The sequence below is a fragment of the Ursus americanus genome, chromosome 15 (genome assembly GCF_024610735.1).
Source record: "Ursus americanus isolate L20-20 chromosome 15, mUrsAme1.1.p, whole genome shotgun sequence".
NCBI lineage: Eukaryota > Metazoa > Chordata > Mammalia > Carnivora > Ursidae > Ursus > Ursus americanus.
Window position 1 is genome coordinate 34,973,503 of NC_142141.1, and position 14,752 is coordinate 34,988,254.

The 14,752-nt window shown below is 37.9% G+C and overlaps 1 protein-coding gene across 1 annotated transcript in view; it reads left to right on the forward strand.

Moving 5' to 3' along the window:
• Positions 1 to 14,752, forward strand: part of C9 (complement C9) — a 55,744-nt gene extending 40,992 nt beyond the window's left edge. The window contains exons 9-11 of the mRNA XM_045787320.2: positions 394 to 572; positions 9,073 to 9,298; positions 13,632 to 14,752. Of these exons, the coding sequence (XP_045643276.1) occupies positions 394 to 572; positions 9,073 to 9,298; positions 13,632 to 13,690 (464 nt within the window). The 3' untranslated portion in view covers positions 13,691 to 14,752. The remainder of the gene's footprint in view (positions 1 to 393; positions 573 to 9,072; positions 9,299 to 13,631) is intronic.

Here is a 14,752-nt window from a genome sequence, read left to right on the forward strand (position 1 = left end):
CCTGATTCTTTTTTACACTTTTTGATTTTTCACAATATTAAAATCATTTAAAACAAGCCTATAAAAATGTAATTATGAAGGTAAGTATGAAACCAAAACTGTATAGTATAGTACAGCCCAAAGTCATGTGTAGTTCCTTGTGTGCAAGTGGATAAGTGATGACCTTGGAATCATCAATGTATCTCAACTGTCATACTGTTTTTATTTTTTTAAAGACAATTGAAGTCTACCATTGGCTATAATAAAAATTGCTCTTGGAGATTTGGGGTGAAAAAATTACATAAATAAAATTCAATAAATATACTAGACGATACTTTATGAAAGGGTTCAATAAATGTAATCAAATGTCACAGAACTATAAATGTTTCACTTATATCTTCTTTCTCTTCTCAGTAAACATTACTCGTGATGGCATCATAGATGATGTTATTTCACTCATAAGAGGAGGAACCCAAAAATACGCATATGAACTGAAAGAGAAGCTTCTCAAAGGACCCGAGATGGTGGATATGACTGACTTTGTAAATTGGGCCACTTCCTTAAATGATGCCCCAGTGCTCATAAACCAAAAAGTAAGGAATGTTTATTTTCAAATAGGAGACTTTTACATTTTCTCATTAAATGTAACTGTGGGTTCAAATGAACAGTTAACTTCATCTGAAGGAGATGTGAGCATTCCAATGCACTCCTATCTCATCCCTGGAAAGAAGCAGGACAGAGAGGAGAGGCATGGCCTGTGGGATCACACCAACCCGGACTGAGTTCGGGTCTCTGTCCTCTAAATGTGTCAAGTTCTCTGACCTCTGCAACACTACACTCTCCAGGGCTTCATGTTTATTTTGCAGATTTAGCAGCATTGCTTGCATAGAGCCCCTAGCACAGACTGGGACAAAATACGTGCCCAAGAATTGTTAGTTACCTTCCATCTGCCCCTGGTTGTCCCTTGCTTTCAGGGGACATCAATAGCACCACTTCCAAAACAGGAGAATCATGAAGGGCCTTCATGAAAGGGAAGTTCATAAGATCTCAGAAAATAAGACATAGGGTGAGCAGTTCTTAGGGTCCAGAAATTCTGGCTTTTTTGTATCTTGATTACAGTCTTCAGTTTATAAACCTATTAGTCCTTATTTCTAAGGGAACCAAACTGCATTGTAATTATAAAGATGTAAATGCTAGTCTCATTTAGCCCCATCACTTGCTCCCCAAACTTACTAGAAAGGGTATATAGTTTCCTTTATTCCTTATTTGTTTTCCTACTTCCTTTTACAGCTTTCAATTTTCCCTGTAGGTTACACAATTTTCCCTCGGGTCAGATTTATCTTTGACAACCCTCGACTTTGGTTTGATTAACTGGAGTTACAGTTGTGTTGGTATTTTGATAGGACTAATTATTGGGAATTTTTGTTCCTTCATCCCATTTTACTGTCTTTAAAGAGTGAGTGAAGCTATCCAAACCATCACATTTATGTAGAGGAAGAACTCAGAAACTGGAAGATTATAATCTGCTTTCCACTGAAGTCAAAGAAATCTAGCCATTTAGATGAGCTAACATATCTATGAAACTTCAAATATTTTGCCCCAAAAGTAGGACAAACAGGGGGAATAAGTTGGCCAAGAAGAGATGCTCTTTTTTTTAAAGATTTTATTTATTTATTTGAGAGAGAAAAAGCAGAATAAGGGGGAGGGGCAGAGGGAGAAACGGGATCCCCACTGAGCAGGGAGCCTGATGTGGGGCTCGATCCCAGGACTGTGGGGTCGTGACCTGAGCCAAAGGCAGGCACTTAACCCACTGAACCACCCAAGTACCCAGAAGACAGCCTTTTATTTTATTATGTTTAAGTCACATTTAAATTCATTATTTTGAACTCAGTAAAAATAAATCTATGTCAGAATATCTTAAATGAAAAAATAATTCATTTAGAAAGATGTTTACATCCACATGGACACTTAAACCGGCTTGTCTTCTCATCCCTACAAAGAAAGTTCAGCTGTCTTTGTAGGGATCCAAGATTGTTCTCTGAGAAGGTCTTAATCATCATCTGTCATATTCTAGAGCCAATTTTAAAAATCTCAAGTAAATAAAGCATCTGCTGAAGATTTACTGCTAAATTTGCTGGAACTATTCAAAGACCTCCGTCAACTCTGTTTGGACAGTCCCACTGGCTGGAGGCAAAATATAATTTATCCTATTTTCAAGGGCAACTATTGATCTCCAGATTTTTAGAATAGTAGGCATTCCATCTAAACTACCTGTATAAGTTCTTTTCTTTATATATTGGAAGCCTGGACTTTTCATATGAATGTTCTACCTAAGAAAATGACAACCATAGTAAGTCACTAAGGAACCACTTTTTAAAAAAGTATCTTCTTGTAGATAAAGTGCAGAAAACAGTAAAATATTATGTGTTTTATTGACTTTGCGTGGCCTTTAAATCCCTAAAGAGGTATGATATACAGTGTGGTTTGACCTTAAAATAGATTGCAAATTATTTTGATTTTATAAATCCGGTAGAAGTGTTTTTCTGACTTAAAAGCTATTCCATGAGGTAATTAAACAATCTATAATCACTAATTAATTCTTTGGTAAGTTGAAGCATTCTATTGTCTATGGATGACATGTTCAAACACCAGGGATGGTCTTAATATTAAAATAGTTGACCCTTCCATTTAATTATTTAAAGAACTGGCAAAACCCCTCCCCACCTACACTGAAATATCAACTGGTTTATGTTTAATCCTCTGAGCAAAGTAAATCAATTATCTAGGTATTTAGGTTACAAACACCTTATCTTGGAGAAAACACTAGGAAGTTATATCACTCTAAAGAATTTTACAGAGATTTTCTAAGTAAAACAGTTATATACAGCATAACACAACATAACATAACATAGCATAACATATTTTCCCATGCTAAAGTAACTATGAAAAAATAAAATAAAATAAATAAAATAAAGACTATGAAAAAAATAAATAAAAATAACTCGTGGCTCTGATTATGGCTTTCCCTGTGGGCTTCAGCAGACCCCAAACCTCTTCTTGAGGAACGTGTTAACCCAGCCCAAGATTTTTTCCTCCGCCCTTCCTCATGCAGAGGAGATAGGGCCTTGCCTTCAGTATTGACTTTTGTCAGAGCTTCAACTTTCATGGAAGTATATTAATTCTATTTCTGGCTTGCCTGAATGTTAACACAACATTTCTACATTTTAGCTCAACACAATAGCTGAACTGGGTTTCTTCTGAAGCTTACTGCTACAAACTAGTTAAAACATGTCAGCTGAGGAAATGACATTTATTAATGATGGCCTGAGAGATCTGAAGTGTATTGTTTCCTCTAGAGCGAAGCGGCCGAGATCAGCACAGCTAGCGCAGAGCGAGCTGGCTTCCTGTAAAGTTCTGTTTCGGCATTAGAAAAACCAAAGTTATATAACCCACTGCTTTATTTACTGAAAGGATGTTACATAATACAATGTCTCCTTTATGAGAACTCATGGGAAAGTCTACTCTTTAATCTCAGTTTTAAGGCTTATTTTGTTTCTCTTGGGAATCATGTAAATATTTCTTATATGCGTGTGACCATTGCATTCAGTTGTCTTACTCAATGCACTAGAAAATATACCTAAATTTGTGACCCAGCTCATGCCAATGGGCGGGTCCTCCTGGCATGAATTTTGTGTTGCTTTTGTCTTCATCTTGCCTTTTCCATCCTCCATTCTCCCTTTCTCATTTCCCTCAACCAACTTTACGCACCCACACGTCAAGCTATATGAAGCTCTTTCTGGAGCAACTTGAGTCATATGAACTATTTACCTACCGCATTTGTTCTATCGGACAACTCTGAGCAGTGACGCCCCGGTGTTAAAGAGCATAAGCATTTAAAGAGCTGTAGTACCAGCGCTCTGTGCCGTAGCCATTACGGTTATAAACACATAGCGAAAATCATTCCGAACTCTCTTGCGTAGGGGTGAAAATCACACTCCTTCTATCAACAAAACTACATTTGGCACATAGTGTGATTCGTTTGGAAACCTGTGAGAAACCTCAACGTACTTCATATTAAATTATATTTCCATTTATTTGTATGTTGGCAAGTTTCATGACAGATGACCTCCACTGAAAATATATCTAGAAAAATGAGAACGGTTTTCTTAATTCGTAGAGAGCCAGAGTTCGTCAGAAAAAGACGTGGCTCTTCAGGAAGACTTCCCGAAGTACATTTTAATTGTTCTTTGTCTTCCTGTGGGACTTTTGCCTCCAGGGTCTGAGGCTTCTCTCAGACTGTGGTCACTGCCCGACCTTCATCTTTATCTCCTGGAACACTGTTTATGCATTTCATCCACACTGTAGTTTCGCCATGACCCTCTATTCCTGTATCTTAGATTATCTGGCCTTGACTTTCCTTTGAAGGGTAAAATAAGATGAATTTCTTTTCCTAAAAATCAAAATAACTCCACCACATGCTTATGTCGTTCATGCCAATGTGGCAACATGGGTAAGAGGCTACTTCCAAATAAAGAGGACATCGTTGAAATCTAAATCTCATATATTAACTCATAAAACTGTGTGCTGGTGAACATTTGTGTGGACTGTGGAAGTGCTTGGCATGTGCTGTGTATGAGCCTATTCGCACTTAAAAGTATTATAAATGTTTTCTTTCACTTGAGGACTTTCACTCTTTAGGATATTTTTTTATAACAGATGTTCTCTTGTTTACTTTTTATTTCGAAATAAATAGACTTACTGTAGAACTGCATAAATAGTAGAGACAGTAAAACTATAAAAATAGCACAGAGTTCACATACACCCTATAGACCAGCAGCCCTTAATGTGAGCAACTTACATAATCATCGTACAGTTGATCAAAATCAGAAAAGGAACATTGTCTAACCCATGGACCTTATTTAAATCTCACCAGTTTTCCCCCTAATATCCTTTTTCTGTTCCAAGATCCAATCAAAATCCCACATTGCAATTAGTTGTCATGTCCGCTTAGTTTCCTCCATCCTAGGACAGTTTCTCAGACTTCTCTTGTCTTTCATGACCTTGACATGTTTTGATGAGTTTTGGTCACCTCTTATGTCAAATGTCTCTCAAGTTAGGTTTAGAGAAGATTGAGGTTATGCATTTTGGCAAGAATACCACAGAAGTGATGTTGTGTCCTTCCCAGAACATCATGTCAGGAATTATAATGTTGATTTTTTTTATCTTGACATAATCAAATGTGTATTTCTTTTCATTATAGTTGGTGCTGTTGTATCCTATTTAAAATCTTTCCCTACTTTAAGGTCTTGAAGATACTCTCCTATATACTAACTTCCAGAAGATTTACTGTTTTGCTTTTACTTTTTGATGTACGATCCATCTAGATTTTTTTTGTGTGTGTGAGATTGAAGTTTCAAGGTCATCTTTTTAAAAACTCTCCTATGAATATCTCATTATCCTAGAACAATTTATATTATTGATTGCATCTATTAAAATCAAATATCAGTCTACTTTCAAAGTACTATGCCTTCTTACTAAGATGATTTGAAGATTTGGGGCTCCTATCTGACTCAGTCGAACATGCCCACTTGATCTCAGGGTTGTGGGTTTGAACCCCATGTTGGGTGGAGAGATGATTTAAAAATAAAATCTGAAGAAAAAAAGATGATTTCAAGATTTAGTCTATTGCCTTTGTTTTTAGCAATTTTACTCGGATATGCCTGCATTGAAAAGAAAAAATTGTAACCTCGCTTCTCATTACTGGGGTGCACCTTGTTGTCTTTTATAGGCTTGTGTTTTGTTTTTTTTTTTAAGATTTTATTTATTTATTTGACAGAGATAGAGACAGCCAGCGAGAGAGGGAACACAAGCAGGGGGAGTGGGAGAGGAAGAAGCAGGCTCATAGTGGAGGAGCCTGACGTGGAGCTCGATCCCGTAACGCGGGGATCACGCCCTGAGCCAAAGGCAGACGCTTAACCACTGTGCCACCCAGGCGCCCCAGGCTTGTTTTATTCTTAGCCATTAGCTCTTCAAATATTGCTTCCTAAATATTCTCTCCTTCTGGGACTCAAGTTATATGGATCTTTCGCTTTCTCACTCTATCTTTTATGTTTCCTACCCTCTTTTTGTATTTCCCAATCTTTTATCTCTTTATGCTTCACTGTCAGTATTTTCTCCTGACCTATATTCCAGTTCATTAGCTTTGCTTTCATTGTATCACAGCTGCTATGTAACCAGTCCACTAACTGGAATATTATAATATCAAGTTATAATAGTTCTATTTGTTTATTTTTTCCAAATCCTCTGTTTTAAAAAATAATTTCCAGTTTCCTGCTAAAATTGTTGATCTCTTCTTTTATCCCCCTGCTCATGTAAACATAGTTCTTTAAAAGTCTGATCACTCAAATCATGACATCCTCCCAACTCTGCTTCTAGTTTCTAGTATTCCTACTGGTTCTGATTCACGTTGCCTTGCTTCCTTGTGTACCTAGTTATTGTTTTGGGGGGCTGGATACTATACTTTAAAAATTGTCCTAGGGGGATGCCTGGGTGACTCAGTTGGTTAAGCGTCTGCCTTTGGCTTAGGTCACGATCCTGGGGTCTTGGGATCGAGTCCTGATTCAGGCTCCTTGCTCAATGGGGAACCCGCTTCTCCCTCTGCCTGTTGTGCCTGCCACTCCCCCTGCTTCTGCTTTCTCTCCCTTTCCAAAAAAAACCCAAATAAATAGAAATAAAAATAAAATTTTTTCTAGGAATAGCTTGAGGCCTGGGATGATTTTATTTTCCTCCAAAGAAAATATATATTTACATCTGGGAAGCTTCTGGGGTTACAATGATTCAAGATTATTGGTTTTTTTTTTTTAATTTATTTTTATTTTTTAAGTAGGCTCCATGCCACGGAGCCCAATGAGGGGCTTGAACTCACACCCTTGAGATCAAGACCTGAACCTAAATCAAGAGTCTTACGCTTAACTGACTAAGCCACCCAGGTGCCCCCAAGATTATTCTAATACAAACCAGACTGTAGTCTTTGCCAGACCTATTCCACTTCCAATTCCCTTTAACTTCTAGGGTTGTAGTCCTTTGGGTCCCAGTCCAAAGTATGGCTTGTTTTTCTTTGCTGTCCCTGAATACCAACCTTCTTTCCCCAGCCCAGTAATCTGTGCTCTTTTGCCATAGCCCTTCTGCTGCTTGTTCCCAAATTAGGAAATGTGTCAAGGGGAATGTGGCCCCAAAACACTAGGCTCACCTCACTGCATTTCCACCTCCTCCCAGATCTTAGCCCAATCAACGTGACCTCGTTCGTTCTCCAGGGCCTTCAAACAGATTTTTAATTTTAGTTTATTTGTTCAGCTTTTGTCATTGTCCTCAGAGGAAAAAAAATCAGTTGACATTGTTTAATCCATCATTACTCTTATGCACTAATTTGTGGTAGGTATTTTTTATGTCCTCTTTCTTGAGTCTTTGGATTCCAATTTCTTTTAAATTTCGTGGCACTTTGTTTCAAAGTGCTATGCCACTCAAGGGCCTCAATTTCTAACGATTTATTTACTCAGCTCTTTAGAGTCATGCAGTTGAATTTGCTTATATAGACATTTGATACACACTTTCAATATATGTTATGGTTTCCCCCCCATAAGAATTTTTTGAATTCTGTATGACTGGAATATTCTTCTTTCTGGCCCAGCACCCTCAAACCCTCAAATCTCAGCTTAAGGGTCATTTTCTCAGGGAAGCCTTTCCAAGCTTCCCTATATCAGTTGTAACAACCAAGTATCTTAATCCATGAATTTAAGTGTGCAGAATAAATCATTTTACTTCATTTTCTTTAAGTCTAATTAAATTTGACATTGAGATCCCATCCCTTCATGCTGCTAGAAAATTCATCCTTTATTCACGTGTCAGGCGGAGTTGAGGAAGATCTTTCCTTGTTGCCCAACTTAATGCAAGAACACTGATGCTTCTGTTAGGAAACTAGGAATATGATATATGTAAATATTTAGTCCACAGTGGTGGTAATCTCCTTGTTCAAACTCACCTGCTCACTGGATCCGTGGTCCCTGATATGGACCTTGATATGGTGCTTGATATGGACCTTGATGTGGACCTTGATATGGACCTAGCTTCCCTAGGGGCACACCACAGTTCCCACTACTTCCCAAAACAGCTGCCAGAGACCTAGTTATAGTTTTTTTGCTACTTGAGGGACATACTAAGTCTGGAGGAATCTCCTCCCTCAGTGGCATTCTTCTCACACTTCTTCTCCCTGCAAAAATTTCTCAATGAGTTCAGGCTTTTAGGGGGGAAAAAAGACCAGTTAAGAATTTGCCTTTAGGGCTTTTCTGTTCTTGGCCTTGCACAGAAACCCCACTTCAACAAGAGATAGTGAGCACCTGGCTACCTGCTAGAGAGAAGAGGAGCGGAAGAGGCAGCAAAAACAATTCACAAAATAATGTCAATATATGATCCTGTGAAAAGTTTAAATCCATGGTTGTGCATTTTTAAAACACATGTACCCATCCCATCTAGCACCTACCATAGTTTCCATTTTAAGTTTATCTGTATGATTATTTTAATATCAGTCTTCTCACTTCCGTAATGTGATCTCCATGATCACAGAGACATGCCTAGTTTGGGTCACTACTATAGTCTTTTTTTTTTTTTTTTAGATCTATTTATTTATTTTAGAGAGCGAGAGAGTGAGGGAGGGGCAGAGGGAGAGAGAGAATCTCAAGCAGACTCCCCACTGAGCACAGACCCTACTCCAGGTTCCATCTCATGGCCATGAGATCATGACGTGAGCCAAAACCAAGAGTCAGAGGCTCAACCAACTGAGCCACCCAAGCACCACAATCTGTATGATTATTTTAATATCAGTCTTCTTACTTCCGTAATGTGATCTCCATGATCACAGAGATCATGCTTAGTTTTGGTCACTACTATAGTCTTGAAAGCTAACATCATATCTGCCAATACCAATCATTAAATAAGCCTTTATTGAATGTATGAATTGATAACTAATTCAATGAATGGTACTGCACAAGCTTCATCAGTAGAAAAAGTCCTAAAATTAAATGGTTTGCTTTCTTGCAGCTATCTCCTATCTATAATCTGGTTCCGGTGAAAATAAAGGATGCACATCTAAAGAAACAAAATTTGGAGAATGCCCTCGAAGATTACCTCAATGAATTCAGTGTGAGAAAATGCGACCCATGCCAAAATGGAGGAACTGTGATTCTGCTGGAGGGAGAATGCCTGTGCTCCTGCCCAATTGCATTTACGGGGATTGCCTGTGAAACCAGTAAAGGAAAAAATTTAGGTAAGAACAACTAATGATATATCATTAGGGACAAAACTGTGCGTTTTAAGCTTATTTAATTTGAAAACTAGCTCTTGAACTAAGTTGTATGAAACTTCCAGATTATCCATGTAAATGGAGGATAAACTGAATGAATAATGCAAATGGACAAATCAGACTTATATGTCACTGAGCATGCGATTTTAGATCTGCCACCTTTGCATTTAAGCAGAACTATGAAAAAAAACCTCTTTAATTGGAATGATTGACCCCTGAACAACATGGGTTTGAGCTGCGTGGCTCCACTTAGATGTGGATTTTTTTACAGTACAGTATTGTAAGTGTGGTTTCCCCTCCTTACGATTTTCTTAATAACATTTTCTTTTCTCTAGCTTACTTTGTTGTGAGAATACACTATATAACACATATAACATACAAAATATGTGTTAATCAACTATTTATATTATCAGTAAGGCTTCTGGCCAAGAGGAGGCTATTAGTAGTTAAGTCTGGGGGGGAGTCGAAAGTTCTACACAGATTTTCAACTGTGCGGGGGGGGTCAGTGCCCCTCACCCCCATGTTGTTCAAGGGTCAACCGCAATTTTTTTTAAGCAAGTGAGCAAAATTCCTAATCTCTCTAAAAATGTTTTATATTTTCCAGAGAAGTTTTTTCACATGTTCTTATAAATACCCTTGAATAAGATGAACTTCAAAGTTGAATCCCTAAGACCTATGACTTTTAGGTTCGCTTTTTCAGATTGCAGGAAACAGGGATAAACAACTGTCTCCCCAATTACAGTTGGTGTTTATGAAGCTCTGAAATATCATTTATCATTGTGAAACACACAAAAGCCTCTCAAGATGTCCAAAACCTGTTGTAGCAACCTAGTTACCTCGTTGTTAATACTGTGATGACACTACCACTATCATGACTCAGTTTATCACTTTCTTATCCCCTCTGCTTCTATAGCTTCTGTCTTTTCTTGATGCCTCCTGCATTCAGAATTCCCTAAGACTCCGTAGAGGGTGTCATGGTGTACAGCCCAGATCCCCCTTCAGGACCGAGCACCCATCCCCCCACCTCCTAGGAGCGTTACCTGCTGACACTGCACACAACATTTCAGTTCTCCTCAGGAATTGCCCTGTAACAATGGAGCGACCACACCCAAGGTTATGCTCCCCGCCTGAGGGAGGCTCGTATCTGGGTGTGCTCGGTCTTTGAGCAGCCAGCCCTCTTGCTTCAACGAGGACAGCTCCGAAGCACCACCCAGCTTCAGAGCTCCCCGTGCGAGTTGCTGAAGCCTCTGTTGCCAGAGCATCACAATTGAACTTCCCCTTATTCCTAATTTTGCTTTCTACATTCCTCGCAGCCTTTTTTCCCAAGAGCATTCACAAATAAATATGCTGCCTACAAACTCAGATTCTCAGGGTCTGTTTCCAAGGGAATGCTGTGTGCTGCAGAGCCTGATTGGATCCCTTGAATGTTACTCCATTATCTGATATGTAGTGTTCCTAAAGCAGGATGAGTTTCTAATGATAGCAGGAACTCCTGGTCTTCCTACGTCTGTTCTGTATATAGCGGACTTCGCCAAGGTGCTGATTTTTGTTCCAAATGGATATGGCCACAGAAGGGTCAATTACCTAAAACACGATTTTTATGTGTCTGCTTTAATTAAAAACAAAAACTAGACAGAAGGTGCTTGGGACTCATGGGCTCGAAGTAAGATAACACATGTAAAAGACTAATAAAGAACTTGAACTTGGGGAAAGTGTTCACAAACTATTTGTTATTATTATCATTGATGTCTATTTCTACATCTTTTTTATATGCAAGCAAATAAAAAAAAACACATATATTTAGATAGATGAAAGATAGATAGATAGATAGATAGATAGATAGATAGATAGATGATAGATGAACGAGAGAGAGAGAGAGAGATCCTTCTTTCCCCATTTTTGTTCTTTACCCAATGGTAGTAAAGTATATACGTTGATCCATGTCTTGCTTTTATGACTTACAGTAAATCTTAAAGATCTTTCTTTATTATTTATTTATTAGTATTTATTCAATTTATTTAAAGTAAAACAAAAACAGTTCCCCATTTCTCCCACCGCACCCCCACCTCTCACAACCATGTATCTATTCTCTGTCTCTATATGAGTTTTGTGTTTTGTTTTGTTTTGTTTTCCGGTTTTTTAGATTCCACATATAAGAGCAATCATACAGTATTTTCCTTCTCTGTATGATTTATTTCATTTACCACGATGCCCTCAAGGTCCATATGTGTCATTCTTTTTTTGTGGATGAATATTCCATTGTGTATATATACCACAGTTTCTTTATCCATTTATCCATTGATGGACCTTTAGGTTGCTTCCATGTCTTGGCTATTGTAAAAAATGCTGCAGTAAACATAGGGGTGCGTATATCTTTTTGAGTTCGTGTTTTCATATTCTTCAGCTAAATACCCAGAAGTGGAATCGGAGGATTATTTAGTAGTTCTATTTTTAATTTCCTTAGGAACCTCCATAACGTTTTCCATAGTGGCTGCACCAATTCACGTTCCCATCAATAGTGCACTTGGGTTCACTAACACTTGTTATTTCTTGTCACATCCTAACACTTATTATTTCTTGTCTTTTTGATAATAGCCATTCTAAAAGGTGTGAGGTGATAACTCACTGTAGCTGTGAGTTGCATTTCTCTGATGACTAGCAATGAGCATCTTTCATGTGCCTATTGGCCATCTGTATGTCTTTTTTGGAGAAATGTCTATTCAGATCTTCTGCCTGTTCTTTAATTGAATTTTCTTTTGCTATTGAGTTGTATGAGTTCTTTATATATTTTGCGTATTAGCTGCTTATTAGATATATGGTTTGCAAATATTTTGTCCCATTCAGTAGGTTGCCTTTTCATTTTGTTGATGATTTCCTTTGCTGTGCAAAAGCTTTTGAGTTTGATGTTTATTTTTGCTTTTTTTTTGCTTTTGCTTCTGGTGTCAGATTCAAAAAGTCATTGCTAAAACCTGGGTCAAGGAGTTTACTACTTATGTCTTCTTCTAAGACCTTTATGGTTTCAGATCTTATGTTCAAGACCTTAATCTATTTTTAATTAATCCTAGCCTACTCTACTATTTTCCTACTTTTATCTCTTTGAAGATGTTAAACATGTTCATTTGGGAGTCTCTCTTAAATTGCTCCAGAATACATAGTTTACGCACTGCAATTGTTTTGTTTTGTCCATTAAGTGTACTAACTCATTCTCATGGCATTTTTTTCTGTGTACTCAATAATTTCTTATTACAGGCTTAATCCTCAGTGGAAATTGTTTCCTGCGGGAATCCTGTTACTCTGAGTATTCTTAGGGTTAATTTGTTTCTTGTGAGGTCCTTGTTTTCATTCATTTTGCACCAGTTTTTTATGTAAATCTCTTGGTTCAGATGCCACATTTTGTGTTTCATAGGTAATGAAGATCAAGTTCCCTCCACCTATATACATAGTAGTTTTAAGGACGCTAGTATCTTCTAGTTGACTTTTCACACCTGACTCAGGATGGTCCACCAGCTCCTTGATGAAATCTTTCTTGCTGAATCTTTCTCTCAAGGAATCTCTTCCAGACATCCCATTTTCTGCAAAATGTTCAGTTCCAGCATTCCATTTAAATTGGATCTGCTCCCATGATGAGATTGAAAACCCTAAATATCATCTTTTTTCAACATGCTATTTACTTAAAGTAGAATGCTCTCCAATTTTCTCCCTCATCAACCAATCCAACCCCTGTCCCTTTATTCCCCTTGTGTGTTTCTACTCCTTCCACACCAGTGTTTCTCAACCTAACGTTCTCTAGATTTACCTGGTTAGGTTTTTTTTTAAGGGCCAGAAAGAAAAACACAGATGTCCATCCACGTCAGTTAAACCAGAACCTTTGTGGTGGACCCTTCCCGGGGCATGATTGTTTTTTTCTTTTCCTCTTCTTCCCCTTCTCCTCATTCTTCTTCTTCATCCTCTGGTTACTCTAATCATGGAAAACTTTCCTTCTGGACCCACAACAATTAACATCTCTTCAATGAAATCTTCTCCAATTTCTCCAAGAATCAGTTCTTTGCCTATGCTTCCTGAGCACTTTTCCCTCTGCTTTTCCAGAACTAATGACATTTCATCTTTCTACACAAGATGAATATCCCTCTAGTTTGGAAATGTGTCTTATATCTTAAACCTCATTCTATTCCCAGCCCCTAGAGAGTATCTGGCACACAATGGTGCAACAGAATAAAGGGATACATAAATGGATGGATGGACCCAAAGTTGAAGTCTTATTAATCATTAAGATTTGATAATCCTTTGTTTTCTCTAGGATTTCCAGCCAAAACAACAAATAAAGCTTTTGACTTCCTTGGGATCAAAGAAAAGTAAAAACCAGGACTTTCCAATTAAGGATCCTGCCCTTGGAGATAGTTCTTGCTGCCAGATGAAAAGCAACATGAACATCCTATTGCCCTCTGAAATCTCCTCTTTCAGATCCACAATGCTTCTTTTCCTCCTTAAACTCCTCTGATGTTTCCATTTTTTATTCTTGAATGAGCAGTCGGCAGTGAACTATGCCAAGATTGCTTTCTCCCATAGGCAATGCCAGTCTGTTGCTAACAAACAAAATTAAATTAAAAAGAGAATGTTGGCTTTAAAAGTAATTGTCAATTGCTTTGTATGATTAATATGTTCCACCAGTTCCATTACCCCAAGTCCGTAACATGCAATTTCATTCTTGTGTACATCGTTAGTTCTTATTGGGTCATTCACTGGTACCTGCATGCATTCATGCAGCAAATACCTACTAAGTGCCTGCCCCATGCATACAGAGCACTCTGCTCTTGTTAGTCTTAGCTCTCCAGTTTAACTCTAGGTTTCCAAGGGAAGAAATGTATTGTATTTGTAACCAAAACAATTAGCTTAAATCATGTGAAATTGCCTCTATTCAGTAATATTTTACCAAAAAAAAACCCAAAACCACAAACACAATAAAACAAATAACCAGCAATTTCATATGTCCAGCCTAATACCCAGTCTTATGAATTGTATGAGGTAAGGCTACCCACATAAAAAAGTAATTAAGGGGGGGGTGGTGCCTGGGTGGTTCAGTCGGTTAAGCATCTGCCTTCAGCTCACGTCATGATCCTGGGGTCCTTGGATCAAGCCTTGTATCAGGCTTCCCGTTAAGCAGGAAGCCTGCTTCTCCCTCTCCCTCTGCTGCCATGCTCCCCGCTTGTGTTCTCTTTTTGTGTCAAATAAATGAATAAAATCTTCTAAAAAAAAAAGAGAGAAAGTGATTAAGGGAACTGACTGTATGATTTTAAATACTGTGATACTTTAAGGCCTCAGAACTTTTGAAAAGGTCTGAGACTTCCCCTAAAAATAAGACTCAAAATACAAAGGAAAAAATGCAAAATCAAAATTAATAAATGTTAAATAAAAAAACAA